This window comes from Orbicella franksi, chromosome 7 (assembly GCF_964199315.1).
Source record: "Orbicella franksi chromosome 7, jaOrbFran1.1, whole genome shotgun sequence".
In the NCBI taxonomy this organism is placed as follows: Eukaryota; Metazoa; Cnidaria; class Anthozoa; order Scleractinia; family Merulinidae; genus Orbicella; species Orbicella franksi.
In genome coordinates this window covers 19,236,206-19,259,258 of record NC_138151.1, presented here as the reverse complement: position 1 = coordinate 19,259,258, position 23,053 = coordinate 19,236,206, and the positions used below count along the sequence as shown (strand labels likewise).

General features: G+C 39.3%; 1 protein-coding gene and 1 pseudogene across 2 annotated transcripts in view; both read right to left on the bottom strand.

The window, feature by feature from the left end:
• Positions 1-22,981, bottom strand: part of LOC145493285 (uncharacterized) — a 36,437-nt gene extending 13,456 nt beyond the window's left edge. The window contains exons 1-6 of the mRNA XM_081472711.1: positions 21,470-22,981; positions 17,126-17,596; positions 14,129-14,242; positions 6,163-6,245; positions 3,067-3,304; positions 5-239 (exon numbers count right to left, since the gene is read on the bottom strand). Of these exons, the coding sequence (XP_081328837.1) occupies positions 5-239; positions 3,067-3,304; positions 6,163-6,245; positions 14,129-14,242; positions 17,126-17,596; positions 21,470-22,832 (2,504 nt within the window). The 5' untranslated portion in view covers positions 22,833-22,981. The remainder of the gene's footprint in view (positions 1-4; positions 240-3,066; positions 3,305-6,162; positions 6,246-14,128; positions 14,243-17,125; positions 17,597-21,469) is intronic.
• The window catches only part of LOC145492307 (uncharacterized), a 183,958-nt pseudogene that overhangs the window by 58,543 nt on the left and 102,362 nt on the right, over positions 1-23,053 (bottom strand). The window lies entirely within an intron of this gene.

Below are 23,053 nucleotides of genomic sequence, written 5' to 3'. Positions count from 1 at the left end.
TTACTTGGAAGGACGTTTCTTGACTGAAGGAGGTGCTCTCCGACACTTCAAGCAAACTATGACAGCAGCCACAATGAGGCCAACAGCAGCACACACAGATCCTATGGTAACAGCAATGTTTCCTGCATTACTGGCACCTCCTTTTCCCCCTGTTTGCGTGTCTTTAACATTGACCTTGCCATTAACATGACCACATGTTGAGAGATCACTAAGAACCCTTACTTCATATGTGTTGTTACCTAGAGAATCAAAACTACTGTTATTAAACTAGCTCAGTTAATGGATTGTCTGACCTGCAGGGCCCAGAGGATTTCTACATATCTCAGCAGGTGTCCTTTGGAAAGAATTATTGAACCCATTGTTTTTTAAAGGAGAACATCAGTCCAGAAAACACATTCTTTCTCACTAATAAGAATATTACAAATAGAAAGTTGGTTCTCACAATGTTTGAAAGTTCCGACAAGTCTTACATGTATAATGGGGCTTGAAATTAAGGAAAAAAACTTCAGGTCGCCATTTGGCGACTAAGTGGTAAAAAATAGTTGCCAGAGGCAAATTTTAATCACCAGATCATAACACGTAGGGACTAGTTCCAAAGTGATTAAAATCATTTGTACAAATTTTATCTACAAAAAGACTCAATACATAAAATCTGAAAAGAAAAGACAATTTGACAATAATCTTACCACAAGGCATAAAAAAGAAACATTTTCAAGGCTTTTTCAAGGCTTTTTTGTCCTCTAATTTTGCATATGTAGCTGATGTCTGCTAATGCACATACGAAGGGTATGTGCATTACAAGAGACATCATCTGTGGGCATGCATGATGTACTCGAAGCTCTAGGGGTTGTGATGCATTATAAGGTGATTTTGAAAATGGTCAGCCATTTGGAAGTTTTCCAATGTGAGGATCCTTTACAGCAAAGCACGTTTGCACTAATTGTTTCTGCACATGCAAATTCACACACCGCATCATGCATCGATGTGTGCCCTAAGTAATAATTAAAAATGAACAATGATAGGGCACATGGCCATTGCCATAGCTTTGCCTGGATTTAACTGTCTTGGATGTTTGGTGACCCCTATTTTTCTTTTGATGGATCATTTTCTCTACTGATTTCACAGGGAGCGCACAATCTTGTTGAATAGGAAGAGATTAAATAAAGAAATGAAAAGAATGAATAGTTTACCTTTGTCTCCTGTTGTTATTTCTTGCGTAATCTTACAGAGAAAACTGCTGCTTACAAGTCCTGCGGAACACTGTAGCGCTAAACTTGTACCTAGGCCTTTTCGCGCTCTGCAAAAAAAGAAAAAATTTTGCTTTACATATAACATTGACAAGGGAGGCAACTCTCTGCCCAAGCATTTTGAACACAATCTGAATATTCGCTTGGATCTCTAAATGTCTTTGCTTCCATGAAACCAAACAAACACAAAATGTAGTTGAAAGATTTTTCTACAACTTGGCCAAATTTGTTTTCAAATACTTTCATGACAGTTGGAGAATTTAAGCGTCTTTAGCAAATTTTTTTTCAAATTGCTTTTCACAACATGATCGTACCGTTGAACTGGAACCGGTGATGTCATCTAGCGTGTGCTCAAGCTCCCCTCCCTCTCCCACACGTTTTTTGACAAGACAAATCTTTACAAAATCCTTCCCCAGCACTCAATTTTAAACGCGGAATCTTGTTAAAACGCTTCAGGCATTTACCCCCGAAATTTCATTTCCATGTGGAGATTGGGCAAGAAAACCTGCAGGCTGGGGAAGGGGTTTGTAAAGATTTGTCTTGTCAAAAAGCATGTGTGGGAGAGGGAGGGAAGCTTGAGTGCAAGCTGCATGACGTCACTGGTACTGGTTCAACGGTATGATCATGTTGCGAAAGTGATTTGAAAAAAACTTTGCTAAAGACGCTAAAATTCTCCAACTGTCGCGAAAGTATTTGAAACCAAATTCGGCCAAGTTGTAGAAAAAATCTTTTGACTTTGTTTTGTGTTTGTTTGGTTTCGTGAAAGTAGAGAAATTTAGAGATTCGAGCGAATATTCAGATTGCGTTCAAAATGTTTGGGCAAAGAGTTGCCACCCTTGTCAATGTTATATGTAAAGCAAAAAATTTTTTTGCAGAGCGCGAAAAGGTGTAGGTATGAGTTTAGTGCTACAGTGTTACGCAGGACTTGTAAGCAGCGGTTTTCTCTGTAAGGTCGTGTAAGAAATAACAACAGGAGACAAAGGTAAACTATTCGTTCTTTTCATTCCTTTATTTACTCTCTTCCTATTCAGAAAGGTTGTGTGCTCCCTGTGCTGATTTTCTACATTTAGCGAAAAAATGAAGAAAATCTATCGATTAGAAGTTTGAATTTTTTGCAAAACGCACCATCGAATTCTGTTATTTCTAGCTCTTTGTTTATCTGTGTGGCAGTTTCAAATGCCTCTTTAAGGGTTAAGTTTTCTGGAAATGTTGGCAACATTTGGAATTGTTTATGCAACAGACCCACTTCTACAAAATATGACTAAGATTGTTTGCCTCCGTTGACTCACCTTCGATATTTTTAACTATACACCCCTGTAGACCATGCTGAATTATGTGTGCCAATTTTTCAAAATCTGGGTAGTTTTTCACACACTTCATCTCCGAAACAAAGTCGGTGACCCCCAATGTTTTTTGCATTTCTGGCGCAAGTAACCCATTATCTGACTGCAGTAGAAATTAAAAAAAATCTTTTGACTGGAAGATTTTTGTGGGAACGTCCTTAAGGCTACAGTGTAGATTAGTAATAAATAAACCAAAAGATAACAGCCCTAAATTATAAATAAGGAAAAGCGATTAAATCCTGGTTTTATGACTGATCGAGGGAGACTTCAATTACTTCACAGTTTCAGTGTCTCTGGTTGGTGGCTACACAACTGACATGTCAAAATCAAATCAAAGTGTTCATGGTATTGACATTCACAGTAACTTTTTGGAAGATTTTGCACACAGTTCATACTGATTTTGTTCAACCTGGTTCAACCCTAGTCCGTTTGAAATAATTTCCAAATTTTACAAAACAAACCCAAAACCAACTCACCTATGTCAATGACATTCTTGTGTTGAATATAAAGGCTTTCATTGAACTGACAAATCAAGTTGTTAACTGAATGTTGGTTTACAGGTTTGAGTTCCATACTCATTTCAGCGCTGATTCTGTGTCTACAATGAAGCAACACAGATTCAGCTACTATGTGTCCTGTGCCAAAATTACACTTGCAGGATTCTGCCATGCTGGATGCTATTCCCTCAATGATATGTGTTCCTCCTAGGGAGCCCTGAGAAATAACCTCCAAATTAGTTTTGACCAAGCAATGAACATGTTTACAGTCAAATACAGTTGAATGCAGCTACAGTCAAACCTCTGGTTTCAACCACCTCTCATAAGCAGCCACCTCTATAAGCAACCAGATTATTAAAACACCAAAAGTTTTCAAGTCAAATCACTATATTTGGAACCTGTTGTACACGACCACCTCTTGTAAGTGACCACGACCACTTTTAGAACTAATAGTTTGAAATTCTCTTTTGGTTTTAACATCCTGTAAGGGACCACTTGGTAGATAATAGAGCAGATATTAGATAATAAGGTGTTATACTGTTCGACTTATTAGGTAGTTTACCGACTTTACCAGAAGTGAACCATGATACTCAATAAATACTTTGGAAAACTTAAATATTTTTGTGGCTAATTGAAGTTATTACATGGGTTTAGATGGGCACTGGAACATGGGGTAAGTCTCTGCAGTTACCATATGCTAATGGACACAATTTTGATTTACGCAATTGGATAATATTGGTCTAAGCTCTTGTAAGAGACCACCTCCCATAAGCGCTTCCCAGAGGTTTGACTGTATTTAGAACTATCAAGGGAAGCAAAAAAAGGCTGTAAGGTTAGGAGTATCAAGAAGTCATTCTGTGAGAGATTAACAACTGCATCACAAAGTGGAGTTTTGGGTGCCTGAGGCATCCAGGAACTTCCACGATTGGCAGCCAGCTCCTAGATGGAGACCACTTCCATGGCTGGCAAATCCTGGCAACCCGGCCATGAGCACACACGTTAAGCTGGAGGATCACCAAGCAGGCTTGGCACTGCAGGCAGGGGAAGCCAGAGCCTCAAAACGCCCAAATCCGATGGCACCCAAAAAGATAACAGCAAAATCAAGGGTAGATGAGCCCATACCAAGTCCATAGCAAGCCTTGCTGCTACAGAAAGGATGGTGTCCACAGGTGTACCCACATACAACAAGTAAGCTTCACTAGACCAGCGACCCATAGTCTCTTAATGAGATGGTCAGGGAGGCCCCTCTTGGCAGCAGTAGCTGCAGCTCCAGTTCTAAACCTATGGCCTTCAAACTCTCCTAGGATACCTGCAGACTGTAGGGTAGTTTGAAGAAATGAAGATAGCTGAGACTTTGAAAGAGGAGTGGCATCCCGGTAAATAAAGTGTGGTCCGGTGCCTGGCCTATCGAGATAAAGTTAGTGTGACAAAGAAACCACTGGACAGAGAGGGAATGAACCACAACCCAGGAAGATAAAACAGCCTTTATGGAAGGGGTCAGTCTTTGAACACTTGATAAATACTCTGAAACTCTGAGGATTCATGGGGGAGTCTACTTGTACATCAGCCAATGTCAAGTGTGAATTGGGATCAAAAGTTCCATTAACTGAAATTCACCAGCTCTAAGGAAATGAAAGATGCCCAAGCAACAGGCAGCCCAAAGCGTGACATTGTCAGGATTGGCTAACTCTAACGACCAGTGTAGCACTGACATAAGATCTGCAGTCATGGGCTGGCGCTGAGGCAGATTGGAACCCTGGTGCTGTTTGATCCCAAGCAAGAGACGTTGAAGTTGAAGACAGTTGGTAAGTGGGTCAGGGAAGCCATAGTCAATGTGTAAGGAACGGACTGCTGACGAGTAGACTTTAATGGAAGTGTGGTGAAGCCAATCTGCCAAGTGGGCACAGATGCGCATCAGAGGGTGAGTCCTGGTTACAAAATTCTAAGAACTGGCATTGTGCTGAGCTGTAAACTTGATGAGTGGAGGGAACCAAGCCATTAGCTAAGTAAAAATGGCATTTATCCGTCAATTTACAGGAAGCAGGGCCAGCAGTGATGGCGGGATTGGGGTTGCCTGAGGTGCTGCCTGTACATTTTTTTAAAAATAAGAGAGGCGGGGGGAAAAGCTGGGCCCCCAGGGCCCCTCCCTTAGATCTGCCACTGTTCAGTTAAATTCCATGACTCTCCAGGTCTGGAAATTCAAATAATAAATTCCATGACTTAACAGGTTTTCCATGACCCATGTGAACCCTGTACATGCTAAAAAAGCATTTTTTTTTAATGATAAAAAACATTGTAACCCCCCTGAAAAAATGGGTCATATTACATCCCTACCTCCCCATAACGGGTGAAACAGATGGTTCTTTAAGTGTCTCTTATAAAGGTCCAGGCTACTCTCTAATAGGTCCAAATATAAATTCAGACAAAACGTGTATTTTAAAAGGCCTTTATATTGAGGCGAAATTAAAAATAATAACGTTTGCGTGAATCACTTAAGCTTGAATAAAAATTGAATAATAGGAGCACAATGAAGCGATAGTGGGATGCAAAAGGGTAATTATATCGATTTTACTTAACGTTGCAGCTGTGCGGTGTATTCCACACTTTTTGCATTGAATATGACCTACTTATGTACTTGCTCAGGGGGGGGGGGGGGGGGGGGGCAAAGCCCTTTTTTAAGAGTTATGATGTAATACATATTTGTCCGGCCAAAATCGTTTCTTGTCTGAGCAAAAATTGATGTCACCAGGCAACTTGACCAGTGCCAGTCAGGAAATTATTTCATGCCCTGTAGTGATGTTTTGATTTCTTGTAACCTGAGTAGTGACAGGTCCTCTCAATAGCAAATGAAATAATCAACATGGTAAAATCTTTTGTGCCCAGCACTTTTACAAAGGAAAACATTTTCCAGATAATTTTCTTAAGAAAAGAGCTCTTCATGTGATTAATCTAAACATTTGGAAATTTATGTAGCTCTGAAAATATGACACTTTTCAACCATGGCTGATACCTTAAGTAGCTTTATTTGAAGATGATAACTTATTCTATGAAGATAACAAATAATTCTATCATTACCTTTAGAAGGTTGCAATCTTCAGTCATCAACTTGAGAGTAAACTGCCGGTTAAATTGTGGAGCAGGTGTTGTTTCTGTTGACTCTGTGAGATTAACAAGGGAAAGAATTAGCAATATTATTGATTCATGCTTTAGCATACAACATCATGTTATGCATGTGGAATTGGTTTGGAGAGTACAAAATAAGTGTAAGAGTTGCTCAAGGCACAGTAAAACTTCCCAAGAGCATCAGACTAAAAGCATGAATAAATTGTTTTATAACATTGCCAGTAGCAATAAATTTCTTGAAAGGACAAGAATTGCAAGATCACAAAAGATGCTGGACCTTGTTTCACAAACTGAAGATTTGAAAATTTAGTGAAGATTGTCGCCATGATCTGCAAGACAGTGAAAGAAAGATATCAAATTGAAGTATGCTGCATTGGTTAAAGACGAGAGGCTGAGAAAGGGTCTGGATAATAGAGAAGAGGAAATTAGCCGATGGAAGGAAGATTTGATGTGGGACCAACAGGTGGAAGATGATTGTCAATTATACAAGTTACGCAAAAGTCAACACAAGCAGGAGCGTGAGTGGTGGAAGAGAAAGCTCAGAGGAGAATTATGGGTAGTGGAGAAGAAATCAGAAATGGAGAAAAAAACACTGTTTCCAGCACCACAAAATTACCAAAATTGAAGATAACACCATTCAAAGGTACTGCCAGTGACTGGGTGAGATTTCATAACATGTTCCTAACCCAAGTTGATGCCAAGTCGATTTCTAACAGAGAAATTTGGGTATCTTCTCGAGTCTGTGGGCCCGAAGGTTAGAGACCAAATAGCAAACCTAAAGCCTGGAACTGTTGGTTACAAAATGGCATGGGATCAGTTAAAGAAAGAATATGGGCAAACAAAGGTCATCGTAAATGTGCACATGGGTTAAATAATTGATTTATTCCCAGTCAAAGGATAGAATTGCTTCAGGGTTTAAGAATTTTACGAGAAACTCAGCAGGAACTATGAAGCTCTTCAAACCCTGGAAGGTCAAAAATTATAAAATGTTTGTGATGACTACGCTCAACAAAATTGCCTCACGTCAAACCTGATCTGTTAAGAGTGGACGAGAATTGGGAGGAATAGTCCATGAAAGATTTGATCAATGCTCTACAGAAGTGGCTCAGGAAAATTCACCTTGAAAACAGCAAATGTGAGAAGCACCTGTTCATGGATGGAGAAGGGAGATAAGCAGATACTATATTGCCTTAGTTTTCTGTCGTAAACAAGATCAGTGGAGTGTGAACTGTACCGTAGTAACAGCATTGGCAGACAGGAAGAATTTTTTCATAGAACGCAATTTGTGTTTAATTGTGGGCATTCAAACCACAGAGCAGACCAGTGCTATTGGAGTGGTTGTGTGAAGTGCAAATACTGGCATCATAAAAGCATATGCGATAGACAGGAAAGGGAAAACAGCAGCAGTTCGAATGGAGTATCACTGACAGGCTACACCAATTACACAGAAGAGATAGTACTATTCCCATCAGCATTGACAGACAAGTTCTTTGGGCCTACCTGGACAAAGGATCTGGGCGCAATTTCATCTCATGCAAAGCAGTCAAGTTGTTAAAGTTAAAGCCAACAGGTCACGAGACATGTAAAATCTTGACAGTCAACAAAACCAAAGTGCAGTCCATGCCAATCTTTGATGCCCACATTAAATCCCTGGATGGAAAATCATGTGAAGAAGTTGAATTCACTGGCTCGAAGTTAGCTGATTTTACCACTGTAAGAAGGCCAGACATGAACCAGATGAAATTGAAGTACCCACATATGCAGGACAAGAGGTTCATTGACAAGCACCTTGCCAGATTACAGAATGGAGAGGAGCAGGCCATTTGAAGTGACCGGAGTGGACTTTGCCAGACCCTTTAGATAAAAGGTTGGCAAGAAGGAAGACGGAAGTGTTATATTATTATTTTCACCTGTGCCAGCTCCAGAGTAGTCCATTTAGAAGTCGCAAGAACCCAAACGACAGACAAATTCAAAAATAAGCTTAATGCCTTCTTCTTGTGTTGAACAAGACCTTGCATCATCATCTCGGATAATGCCAAAGTGCTAAAGCAGGGCTGTCATTAAGGGCCGTAACCCGTAACACCTGTTACGGCTGAGTTCACTCGATGTTACAGGTGAAGATGTCGATGGATGGTACGAACATGCTACACTTACCGAATTTATTTTTAAACATTTCCCTGTTGAAATAAACATAACTGTTTCTTGGTGTCCTGCCTCCTTGGTTCTACTATTTATATTTTACCCTGGAGATGAACTTTCAGTTTGCTTAATCGTCGTGAATTACATTTAGACACCATTTTAAGCAGCAAAACTTATCTTGCAATGCGCTGCTCCTGCCTTTTGAGAAATTCCACCGACCAATGTAGGGTGTTGTCCAGGCTGATCAATCGTGTTTGGTCCCGCGTGTGTGTAGAGAAAGTTATGTTTTAATATGAATAAGAGAAAAGAACCCACGTCAAAACAGCCTGGGATCGACAGATTTTTTTCGAAATCCCAACGGACCGATGGAAATGAGGAAGCTCACAAAACAGCCAGTTGAGGCAGTCGACAAATACCAGCGATCACAGCTTCAAGTACTGCAAGTACTTCAGCCACGTGTGGGCAGCCTGTAGAACTGAGTATTATGCTACAAAGAGTGGAAGAAAAATTTCCCGAGTCTAGAAATGGTAAAGCATTTCATTCTTATTACCACTGTAACGGAAAGAGATGTTCAATGTCTGATCCAGCTTATTTGAGCTCCTCTAACGGTAAGATAGCTTGGTAATGTAGAGATGTTATTATAATTTTCATTTCCGGTTTCACTCCTGTTTTATGCATTTGACCATAATAACAAATTATTATACCTGTTAGCAAACATAAAACCATATTGCTGATTATGGACTGTCATTTTTTTTTTTAAACAAGGAACACTCAAGTCTGTTGGAGATATTTCATAACTTTATTCATTTGATCTCTGTAAATTAGGGTGCATGAATTTGAAATTATGCACTGTGAAAAACAAACAGTACTAAAATAAGGACCACTTGCATAGGTTGATGCAACAAAGATGTTATTTCACTATTTGCTGATGATGTACTGTCACATATTATCACTCTGTTTTCTCAGCATTTTTGATTAGAAAAATTGCCATTTTCATGCCCTAGAAAGCAGGAAAATGCATTTCTAGGGGTTTCATGCTCAAAAAATTTCTGGGGGGGGGGGGCATGCCACATATTTCACTGCTACGGGTGATAACTTACATGCAACGGCTGCTTCAAAACTTAATGACAGCCCTGCTAAAGTGACAGTCCGCCTAAGAGTGGTCTGGTCGAACTTCAGATCAGACAAAAGTTTGCCTTTTTATTGTGTGGAACGAAAGGACTCGGTGAGTGTATAATAAAACTGGGTTGTTTTTTTTAAGTTACTTGCTTTTTGTTTTTACCCAACGCCAAAATGACTTCAGCCATCCGAGGGGAGACTTAAGGCCGATTCAAGAGTCAAAATGTGCACATTTTTCAGGTCGCGCCGCTTCAACTCAAGTACGTGTTGTTCCATATTGACGATACCACATTGTTCAGGTACATTTGAACTGCTTTACACCAATATTTCGTAAAGATTGGATAAAAATTACGTAGAGCAGGGAAAATCAAAGACACCCTACCACGTCGCTAGTCAGAAGGAACCGAAAATTGATTAAATGCAAGAATTAAAATCTCAAAAGTGGTACCTAAACTAAGGTCAAAATGGCATTTTCAGCAAAGATCTGACCTTGCCCGCACAGATTCTGAAGTCAAACCTGCGGGTATCATTCTGTGTTGGACATGAGGGAAGTTTTCATTTCTTCAATGCTTCTTGCAGGTAGTAAGCCACTGGTCTCAGTCTTTGAGCTACGGGCACTGCTTCTGGTCTCATGCTGAACTTTACATAGATTCTTGATGTCTCTGATCTTCCTGATGCCCTTAAATACATCACTGTATTGATTGGTTCTTTTCTTGATTTCAGGTTTGAGATCCTTATCTTGCTTGACACTTTTGATGCCTAGTGGTTCTTCCTGGTGTCTCAGGTCATTGGTCTTGGCGAAAGAACTATCTTCTCTGATCTGTAACATACCCAGCTCTTGAAGGGTACTTTTGCTGATGAGGGGTGGGGAATTGATTGTTCGTCTCGTCACAACAAATCTTCCAACTGCTTCCCAGGTCTGGTTCCTTAAAGTGGCTGTAAACTCTCCTTTCACAGGTAGCTCACTCTGCAAGGTACTTAACTTTATTCAGCTTGGTTGTAGTGTAAGTTTCACACTGGACTGATTTGTCAGTGCTTTAACCTGGTGTTCATCCATGACATTTACTTCTGCTCCGCTGTCGGGCTCAGCTCTTACATCAACATCTTCTATCTTCACTGATACAGTTCTGTCCTCACCATCTGCTTTGATTTTCTACACTTGCTTCAGGTGTCTTATGGCTTGACAGAAGAACTCATCATTGGAACTTGCCAAGTTGTCAGCATCTTCTTCTTCAGTGGTTCTCTTTACGTGGTGCTTGTGCCTTGGATTCTCTGGTGGCTTGTGATTGTATTTTTGCCCTTTGCCTTTCTTGCTGTTGTGCGGGCCTTTGGACTTGCACACAGAACTAAAGTGAGAACTTTTGACATTTCATACATTTTTTCCCATATGCTGGACAGTTCTTGCCTTCCTCATGTGTGTCTGTTTGTCAGCAGTATCCCCAGGGTTGCTTTCTCCGACCGCTTTGTTTGTTCTTGGGTAGACGCCACTTGTCATCCAAGCTTCTTCACATCTTGAGGAATTTTCATGTCACTTACTTGAAGAGATGTATCTTCAATTTGAGCAGCTTCAGTTCAAAACCATGTCAAATCCCATTTCTTGTTGATGGCTTTTTGGATGAGCAAGCAATGCTGTGTTGTTTGGATGAGGCGTTCCAACATTCGTTCATCACAGTTGGCTTCAAACTGGCAGTCGTTGGCTTCTTCTTTTTAACGCGCAGCATATGCATTCGTTGTTTCGTCATGTGCTGGTCTCATTTTGAGGAATACGTATCTTGCATGGTGTTTATTTTTCTTTGACTTGAAGTAGTCATTCAGCTTCTTTCTCAACTTTTTGTAGTTGTTATCGCCATCATGGGTTTGGCAAACATTTCTCCAGGCGAGCGATTTCTTTCCCACCATAAATGATGAGTGCATCTTTCTTGTTAAGTAGTTCTGTAATCTCAAAATATCTGAATTCCTGTTCGATTTCTTTGTCCCACACTTTTCCTTTGACTACTGGGTCATCTCTGGGGATAAATGGCTGAGATTTTAGATTTCTTGTTACCGTAATAACTTGCACTGGGGCTGCTGAGCCAGCATCTGTTTATTTTGTGTCAGACATGTTTTGTCGATCAATCAATTCACATGTTGTAGTATTTTGCTTGCTTGCCTCTCTCGCTGGGCTTCAAACTTTGCTTGCTAGGTTTCTCTTGCTTTCTTCTCTGCCTCTGTTGCTTAATTGAGTGTGTTTTCCTCATCACCAGTGTAACAACTGTGAGTCTTTCTCTAAATAAATGCTGTTTAATAACAAACACTTTGCCAACTACATCTGACAACGTGGCACTGTAAAGCAATGCTTATGCACATGTGCACATTGAACTATACTGGAATCACAGCCTTTACATAATGAAAAGCTGTCAATATAGTATCAACAGCATCGTTACTCCATTTTCAAAAAATCTGTTGTCAAAATAGTTATAATTGCCCTTTCGTCAGTAATTCATCAACAGAGACACAAACCATTGGCATACATGATATACATTTATTCAAAACTGTTTTCGAGTTGGAGAGACTTTGTTGCCATGTTTTGGGCCATATTTCTAGTGATAAAAGCAAAACAAGAGTAGGGCAACTGTTGCTTTCAGTTTAATTTACTGTGTGGCTGGTTTTATAACCAATTTCATGAGAAACATCCAGCTGGTCAGAATGAGCGTTAGCCTGCAGTGTATGATCAACGTTGGGAGGATTGTTAATGTGAATTTCTAAGCCAGTGGAACAAAGTTACTGTCAGGAATTTGTGGTAATTCCTGAATACAATAGATTGAAGTTATCAGACAGATTAAATGCAAATGAAAACTCCATGTTTAGATGCCCACTCAGGCTCCTTGAACAAAAATTTAGTCGCCAGCACTCGAAACTTAGGCGCCTCCGGCGACCAGGCGCCCATTAGGCAGTAGCCTTGCCCTAGTTTGCCTTCACTCACTTGGTCACACGTATATTACATATTTTCCCACATATCAAGTTTCCCACAATGTCTAAGGAAAACCATAGGAAAATCCCGCATGGACAGCTTGCCTGTATAAAAACTCAATAACATTCAGAAACTTGAAAATTGGCTGAAATGAATTCTTTGACTTTTTTTGAAGGCAAGGCCGCGCAACTCGGTATGTTTTTCTTGTTGCCCCAAGATGGAAGCCGGTCGCCTGAGGTGACCGGGTGCCGTTAGAGCACAGCCTTGAATTGAATACTTGCGCAATTAGATGAAATTCGAATTGGAAGTGGTTGTGACTATGAAGCATGACTAATTTGTACATTCACGCTTTTCACAAAAACATGTCTGAGGCACAGAAACCAATTCAAACTATATTGAAACACAGACATAAGAAAAAAAACTATAAAGAGCTATAAAACTGATTTTTGATTGTACAGACTACAAAAACATTTTTGGTTATGTTTTAGAGGTTTTAAAGTTTTTGAAAGCGATTGCATTCAGATAATGAAACGTGAGAATTTGGGCTGTGTATCCAATTTGCATAATATTTTAATCAGGTCAAATTACAACCGAAAATTAATTCCACAACACTTGCAGATAACAAACAATGAGTAACAACATAACACCTCAGATTTTAGTAGTTTTTCAGACAACGTAATTCAGACTAAATGGGGCTTCATGATCTTTTGCAACACCACCGTGACCGCAAAATACATAAATTAACACGTAGCCTGAATAGTGGCGCTGATGTGGTGTGTTTACAATTCAACACAACATAATTTTGAGACAAGGCATTGCATGTGATAAAATTATTTCTCAGGAATGGAATGAAACGAAACTGATAACAAAGCTTTTTTGCATAGTATTGTGTGGCAGTATAATAAAATAACTTGTTCCATAAATCAGCCACAAATTTCCAGTTAAAAAATTTTTTTTTAATGCCTGGTCAGAATGTCTGACCAGACTAAGCTTTTACCTGTCAAAACCTCAAATTTACTGGACAATTGTCCGATGACTGATTATTATTTCCAGGCTTGTTGTGAACTGCACCTGATGCAAACACTATCAATTGAAACCTGGCGAATACCATCATGGAAAAAAGTCCCTTGCCATTCCAGTAGTGCATTCTACACTAAAAACATTACATAAATTTTGTTGTTACCCTTGAAACCTCCCAGTTGTCGAGCAGCTAAGAATTTTTCCATTCAAAATTTCATGTAATGCGAAAAGCAAAGCCTTCATCACATGTTAGTGTACGCCAAAGACTTTAATTTCTAAGCTGATCATCGAATTCTGAAAATTTTTGAAGCCAACCGACAAAGTCCTGGCTTAACCACAGTAAACAGAGCATCGGAATCATCAGAATAAGGCCAGTACAAGAATACCTGCTCCTGTTTGAAGAAAACCAAACATGGCCGTTCTAAAATTGGGATAAAATCTTTACACAAGTTTCACCTTTGTAAGTGGCAATTTGATTGGTTGTTAATGGTAGTGCCAATCTGATTGGTGTGACATACATACAACAGTCATATACATCTCTCAGTCACTAATTCACTCATAACATAGCCCAGACCCCACAACTAAGAGGTATTTCTTTTATAAAAAAAAATACTCCTAAACAAAGTATTTTGACAAGTTTTATGTAAAATCAGAAATAGCGGAATAAGAAGTTCAATTACAATAACTCACCTTCACATGCCTTTCCTGTAAACCCATAAGGGCAGATACACTCAAAATCATTTACTTTGTCTCTACAAGTGCCACCATTTTTACATGGATGTGAGAGACAGTCATTGACATTCACTGAAAAACAAAGGTATCAAATTACCATTTGTAACAAATAAAAATATATTGTTACATTTACTTGCAACATAACTACCAGAGCTTAGAGCTTACTGGTTCAATGTTTTTACATGGTGGAATCACAAATCCAGTTGCAATGTTTCCTTTAACAGATTTAAGATTTTATACAGGTACGACACTGAAGATCCAAAGTGTTATCTCTTAAATAACTACATCTTAATCGCAAAATTTCATATCTTTAGACAGAGAACAGACTCCAAACCCTCCACATTTCCTTTTTTCCTTTGGCATTATTAAAAGAAAAATTACTCGTACACAAAGCGGCTGCCATAGCAGACAAAATGTTAAGAAAGTTCCAAGCAAGATGGACAACTCTCCTACCTTTGTTAAATAGTTAATTAAGGGCCACAATTTCATTCTTGTCTTGCTTTGTTTATTTAGTTATTTTGTGCAGCTAGACCGTTCTTTTTGTTTTTCCTTTCTTTAACTGTCATTAAAGTGTTTTCTTTGAATGTTAAAAAATGAACATTGTATATTTGGTATGAAATGTTATGTAAGTAGTGTCAGTACTGTAAGTAGCTTTTTTGCTGTTGTAAGTATTGTTAGTAATGTAAGTAAGGTTAGTATTGTAAATATTAAATGTATAATTAAAAAAAAGAAAAAAAGAAAAAAAATAACTCGCCAGGGGTTTCATTAAGGGCAGGGCACCAGGCAAATGGCATCGAGCTCACTTTCTAAAAATAGATTACATCACTAGAGACCCCCAGTGACTCAGACAAGAATTACAGTCTGGTAGAAGTAAGAGTATGTTGTCTTCTAGACCAGAAATCAGGCAAAAAAAAGGAAAGATTGGTGGTCTAGGTTTGTGATTAGCTTAAATAATGTTAGAAAGCAAACACTGATGCTGTGTGTAATGGAAAACAGATTCAAGGTGTCCAGAAAAGAGCCTAAATGCCACAAATTGCACAAGCATCTTACAAAGCTGCTGGGACAATTGGACAGATGCCAAAACCCTCAGGAATTGGAAGTCGAGGAGAACTTTTAGTGTGGCAGTTGCAAACAGACGATCAGAATACTTCACAGGGAAACATATTATGTCAGAAGGAAAAGTATTATGAAGAAATTATCCTGGTCTTGAAGAGAAGACCTATTAGCTGACTTATTGCCAGAAATTCCCAAATTTGACATCGCAGCCGAGCGATCCACTCAAATGAATACAACGGAACAGGACGACATAATGAGACAATTCCAAATACCTAGCAGAATTGGGTGTACCGTACAATTTGGAGGACCTAGATTTTAATAGAGCCATTTATCCGGCCACATAAACAAATCTGTGGCTGTGAGCAGACCACAACTGCACATATTTCATAGATATGTTTGGCACGATACATGTAACATAAATAGTATGGGCTAAAACTGTTTTTTATATGCGAAGACAGAGTGGGCCAGTTTCATCATGGTATTTCTTTGCTGGCTTGCTGGCTTTCTTGTGAGTGATACACCTGAATTTCAGGTACAATGATATTTTTTTCTGCTATGGACATAAGGAGTGTTTTCATAAACAGCCTTCATACATGAGAAGCCCATCATATTTTGCCGCCCTCCTTCAAACTCTGTATTATTATTATTATTATTATTATTATTATTATTATTATTATTATTATTATTCCAAGGTACGTGTAGTGGGTTTTCTCCAACATTTTGAGCTAGAGAGGCCATCAAATTACAAATTTAATTGCTGAGTATCAAACTGACGAGCTCACAAGCACTGTTGTTCCATACGTCGCTCTCAAAGAAGTAGCCCATGGAATGGTTTGTTTGCCTGGTCACACAGGGGGTTACATTTACGTGATGTCATCAGTGTGCTATGCTATTGATCAGTTGTGAGGACAATTTTGCCCGCCTGCTTTGAAAACCAGTTGCCCTCCTGAATGTTAATGAAACCTGACTAGATGTCCATAAATTTATTTGGTTTTGACAGAAAAAAAGTTTCAAATCAGTATCAATTCCAAGAAATGTTTCAATGAGAAGACCAGTGTTTCAGGCAGAAAATTTCACTTGAGGGCCAAAGTGGCCCCCCTGATGATCTTTTATAGGGGCCAATTTTTTAGGAAAGGGGTCACTGCATCAGGGTACCAAGGAAAATAAAGCAATTTATTAGGATCTAAGATAAAATTTAATAGTAAGTGCTTTTTGAAGGGTTTCTACTCAATAAAGTTTCTTTTGAATCAGATACTAGTATGAAGGATCCGTGCATTACAAGAGAACAATCCTTAGGCCTACATACCGTAATCAATGATCAAGGGTTTGCAATGCATTATAGGGCGATTTCAAACACGGTCAGCCATTTGGAAGTTTTCCGATATGAGAGAATCAATACAGCAAAGCGCAAGGACAGATTGACTCCTTTTCTTATGCTGAATGTTTTAGAAGCAAAGATCTTTCAATATGATTTCTCTAGAAGGACATAATGTGTGACAAAATAACTGTTATTCATCGTCAACACAGAGAAATGTAGTCGCCATTATGCCGTTTTATGGCGACTAAACCAGAATTTTTGGTTGCCAAGGATGAACTACTTGTTGCATTGGCAACCGTATTAATCACAATTTCGAGCCCTGGGATGGCTTTTAAAATATTATGCCCGTGTTAAGCCTGCAGTCATGTAAAAAGAAAGGGCCAAATTGGCCCTTTTTCATTTTTCTGGGGGCCATCTCTGATAGTAATGCGGGATTCACGCAATGGCGCGCTCTGGCGGAAACACTGGAAGACTGTATTTTAAAAACGGAAACAGCACTACAGATTTATCTTGCATTCACAAACTGAAACATTTTGTGCAAACATTCAAACTTTTTGTAAATATCAATTACAATAACTCACCTTCACATGCCTTTCCCGAAAACCCATCAGGGCAGATACACTCAAAATCATTTACTTTGTCTCTACAAGTGCCACCATTCTTACAGGGATGTGAGAGACAGTCATTGATATTAACTGCACAGTTGTAACCTGTAAAGCCTGCTTTACAAGTGCACTCAACACTTTGACCTTTGTCTATACAAGACAGTGAATTGATGCACATCATGGGCTCCTTGCAGAGGTCTACATCAATCTGACAGTGATCCCCTTTGTATCCTGGTCCACAATCACATCTGAAGCCATTCACTTCATCAACACAACTTCCTCCATTGTAGCAAGGGTTGGAAAAGCATTCCTTGAGGTTGTAATCACATTTGATACCAGCATAGCCTGGTGAGCAGTGGCACTTAAAACTGTTTACTTGATCAACACAAGTACCATGAACACAAGGGGAAGGTAAACACTCATCTATATCAACTTCACAGTGAGAACCTAGGAGAAACAAATAAAACATTTTATTTATCCTGCTGTATGGACATTAAAATGCCATGTGGCTGAAGCCAGTTTTCACTACCACATAAGCATAAGCAACGTATACAGATACGATAAGGTGCTGTTAAGTAGCACCTTTCGTTAGGACATTTTGTTAATAAAAGGGACTCCTCATCGACATCTTACAGCGTATGCTGCTTGAGCTTAAATATTTAACTACAAGGGAGATCAGATGGAGGATGCGACACTTTTTGGGGCACCAGGGATGGCGCAGTGGCGAAACCACTCGGCTCCAACCAGTGTGGCCCAACTCAGACCTGATGTCAGAAATGGTTTGATGTTGATTCTCATCTTACTCTGAGGTTGAAGTTTGTATTTGTGCAGTACATATAAATGTAACAGTCAAAAAGCCAACTCGGCGGTTAATGTGTTATTGTGTGGGCCTACAGCATTCAACTTTATGTTGAAACCAATCAATACGCACGATTACCATTGACACAAACCACTTACATAAAAGCAATACCATAATGAAATTATTATTAAATTATCAATGTAAGACAAACATTGGACATTAAACACTGAACTGATCAAGTCTTCAGTAAGGACAGTAGAGCCTCAAACAGAACATTTTTCCTACAGTTTTTTCTGGTGACTATAGAATTAACATCAGGGATTGGGAAGGCCTTGTGCCATGCGCATATGGCGCATAAAGCTACGAACGAAATGATGCATTATGAAAGTACTTACCAGGCCTGCGATGCGCCCTAACCGCAAAGCAGCTAGTAAAATATACACCATTTTGTGGAAAGGACTCTCATTTGTAAAATTTTCAGTGTAATGACAAATAAACACACGAGAAATCAAGTTGCCTTTGCTCTTTAATAGACGTTATAAAAGCGTTCCCCAGACCCCTTACATGCACTTCGCTCACAAACAAGGTTCTTGCTCAATCCATGTGCTTTCTGTTTTCAACGATAAAATCCGCTGATTTGAATTTCTTTTACATGCCGTAACTAGCCAAGTAGTACGCCTCCAAAAGCAAAAGTTCCAAAATTGGCAAAGACTTGGAGATTGTTGCTGTTTTCCACTACAAACGCCAAGTCCGCCACAACGAATTGTGATCCTGAAAACAAAGATCAAGACAAAGCTTCCAAGCCTCCTAATTTTCAGGAATGAATAAAAAATTTTTGGTTTAAGTTTCATTAACTATTAGAGAGCTACAGGTGTGTTATGTACAGTTCATGCACACCCCAAGTTTTAAATTGTAAATCCAACTTTACTTGTCACACTAAAGCTAAAATGTCAACACAGAAAAATGTAATGGCGACTAAACCAGAATTTTTGGTCACCAAAGATGAAATGTTAGTTGCATTGGCGACCGTATTGGTCGCAATTTCAAGCCCTGGGATGACTTTTAAGATACTATGAATGTGTTTAGCCTGCAGCCTTGTAAAAGGAAAGGGCCAAATTGGCTCTTTATTCATTTTTCTGGGGGCCATCTGTGATTGCAATGGGGGATTCCCGCAATGGTACGGTCTGGCGGAAACGCTGCTAGGTAACCACTTCTGAACTGTGAACAGGCATCACACAATCAACAAAACAACACTATAATTTGTAATATTTTCAAGCTTCATCTATCACTTGATTACCTAAAGGGTCCGAAATTAACTTTTTTCGGCAGGCGCCAACTGGCAAATGAATTTTCTTTTTTCAGTTGCCATATGGAAAAATGTGGTCACCAAAAAGTGTCAACAAAATTTTTCCTTCGCAGTGAAACACAAAACAAAATTTTTGGTCACCTCAGGCTTGCCAGCAAAACATTTGCAATCGATGTAATCAGGAATCAAACCAGTGCTGAAATCATCTTTTGACCACTTTGACAGATCTACATTTCCACCTTTTGATGCCCAGAGAAGATCTACATCTCCATCTGCTTTCTTCGCGGATGTTCCAGGAAAGCGCAATTTCGGACCCTGACCTGTGTACCTAAAATTTACTCTTTGTTTCAAAATCATTATCAAAGTATGTAGTCAGCAGATGGTTTGCCTGGGCTGTTGCCTGTGGGGCAAACAAGTAGAGAAAGTTACTTGCCCAAGGGGAGGATGTACATGTACTTGTCCTGGACGAACGGACAGGTCTGTTTAGATATGCTGCATAACACTTTACACCAGCTAGTTGCTACTTGGTATAATCTGTGCCATCTACACTTGTGGTTTACTCTGTAAATGCAAGTTAAAATTCTGAATATTTTGTTGTTTTTTTCGCGTGAAAAATGACAGTAAATCACACATACTCAGACTTTTTGGCGTGTATATGTCATAACTAGCTCAGTAAGTTTGTGTGAAGGGTCAGTTGATTGATGGAAGATATTGTTGCTGTCATTGTCTGTTCCTAGCGGGTTTTCCTCTAGTACAGCTTTTCTGTTTGATGAGTACGAGTCACTTTACCTAACATGCTTAGCAGAGATCAGGAAGACCTGTCAAATCGTCAAGAGGAATTGATTGTGATTTTATGTGATCATCAATAATAAGTAATGGCAATAGGACTGAGTGGAGTCCAATCCGGTCAGTTATCACGAGAGTGATAACAAAATTAGATGACCACGCAGCGGGAGTCTGATTTGTTTATCACGAGTATGATTACAGACTGAATTGGACGACACAAAGTCTTATTACCAATTAATCATAAAAATTACAATTTCCGAGAAAAGAAGAATAGCCAAGTTATGAAAGAAAGGGAAAATTTGCATTAAAATACCTACAAAGGACATGTAAACAATCTAAGGCCACTGCACCTCCTACCAGCAATTAGGCGCTAAAAACACAAAAGCAAGTGCATGCACACACACACGTAACTACAACTTTGAATGTGATTGGCTAATTGAACTGTCTGATAACAAACTGTCCAATAACAACTTGGCAAGTGAATTAGGGGAAAATTGGAGTTTTTTGAACCAATCACAATCAAGGAAATGGTAATTTTTATGACTAAAATATATCATTTGAATCGCTTTTTATTGAACTAGGTTAGGGATAGCATATTAATTAGTTATTACTTATTATATCAATTTGTTAATTAATATTGATCAATTAATTATTAATTAATTTTTATACTTTTGCAACCAAAATTTCTCACTGACGACCAAACATAAACATTTAGTGGCCAAATGGCCACTAAGGAAAACAGTTAACTTGGGGGGTTGAGTCCCAGATGTGGTTTCATATGGATTTTGTGAGTGGTGTATTTTCCAGTAAAACACTCGTGTCTAAACAAAAAAAAATATAAATCTTATTTATATTGGTCAAGCACTTAGCTATACAAGCACTAAGCTTAGCTAGTTTACAGTCATGCCACTGAAACAAAGGAAACAGATATTTAAATAAACATAACATAGTTAAAAATCCCAACTGGCAGGAGGCAAACCAGTTGGCTAACCAGTAGGCTATTTACAAAGTGGGACCGAGGATTTGAACTCAGGACTACCGAGAAACAAATCCCGCTAGTGGTAGGGTGGAGGCCTTCAACCTGGGACCTCTGGATTACAACACCAGCACCCTAAACCACTCAGCCATGCTGCCTCCGTAAAACATCTACATCTACACTTAAACCATCCACGTCTACACTTAGGTAAGTCAGCAAAAATTGTGAGATATCACACCAACTGTAAAAATCTGAATAAAAATAATACAATGGGATATTAAAAAATAAAAAAATTTAAAACCTTAATAATCAATACTAATCAATACTACTATTCTTCCAGATGAAGGTGTAATCAATTATACCTTAGCAGACCACTTCATTTGATTGACCATGACTACCTTGTTTTGTTTGAAGAGTCAGTGTTACCACAAGATGATTAATTAATAGATTTACCTGTGAAACCTGCTGCGCAGTGGCATAAAAATGACCCAACACCATCCACACAGGTGCCACCATTAACACAAGGACTGGATGCACATTCATTAATATCCACTTCACAGTTCCTGCCACTGATTCCCCGCGCACAATGACATGTGAAGTTATTCACCTCTGAAACACAACTTCCTCCATTAAGACACGGAGAAGATAAGCAGAGATCTTTTATTTCGGAGCAATCCCGTCCTTCATATCCAGGCTCACAAATACACACATGCGTGCTACCATCTATTGAACTTTCCCTGTTCTGACAAACAGCGTTATTTTTGCAAGGTTTCGAAAAACAGTAGTCGACCTTTTCGCAGAATTCACCCCTAAACCCACCACAACAATTGCAGCGGAAGTCTGGTAAACTGAAGTTTGTAAAGCATTGTCCTCTGCCAGAACAAATGTCGCTTTCGGACAGGGCTTTGCAGTTGCTTTCTTTTACGCTGACATTTAGCCGTAAACCAAAGTTGCAACGAAACGTAGAGTCCATATTCGCAATAAAATATTTTGTCCCAAGCGTTAAGATGTCTAAACCGACAACAACACTATTAGTCGGTTTATTTACAAGTGGAATTCCATTGCTTTCATTACAGGCTCGGAAAGCAGAAGATCCGTCTGCAGCAACGACGTGATGAGGCACAAATCCGTCAACATAAGCCACAATTTCCTCGTCAGCGGTGAAATTAAGCGTGTCACCCAGTTGAATCTGCAAAGGCTTTAGCTGGACTTCCACAAATGTGTCGTACAAGTCAGCTTCGGTATCATTTTCACCACCAAAACAAGAATGACTTGTGCTGCAGATACTGTCGCCATATCCCCACTTCACTGGTACAATAACAGAGTAATTCCGCCAGCAAGGTTCTTCATCACATCGTGCAACACACTGCATTATATCACGTTGATGAATTTCACAATGACGGCCATAGGTATCGCCTTTGCACACGCACTTGTAACCGTTCACTTCGTCAACGCACAGAGCGCCATTCTTGCAAGGAAGCGAAGCACATTCATCTTCGTTTATGTCGCAGAATTTTCCGGTGAATCCAGGAGTACAGAAGCACTCAGGTAGCCCATCTTTGCTTAGTCTACAAATGCCGTTAACACACGGGTTTACTGCACAATGCGTAACATGAAATTCGCATTTCTTCCCGCTAAATCGTTGCGGACAACTACAAGTGAACATGGAGCCGTTCGTCACACAAGTTCCCGCGTTCCAACAAGGATTCGAGAAACATGGATCATTCACGGCAACCCCTAAGTTTGCTTCGGACCACGAAATGTAGATAGACACAACAAGATGCCAAAATAACAGGATCCTTTTCCCTGAAGACATTTTCTTGTGGTGTGCGTTCAACACTTTTGTCGAATTTACGAGTTTGAAATTTTGATAGACGCGTGGTTAAACAAAGGATTGTCATGGGAGCAATAAAAAGTCATCCAATCAAGATTCTCGATAATACAGAGACAACCAATCACAGACAGCGTAAGAATCGAAAGTGGCTAAATGCCAATTAACTTTGTGTCGGCAGGTACTGTATTTTCCGATGTTTTTCT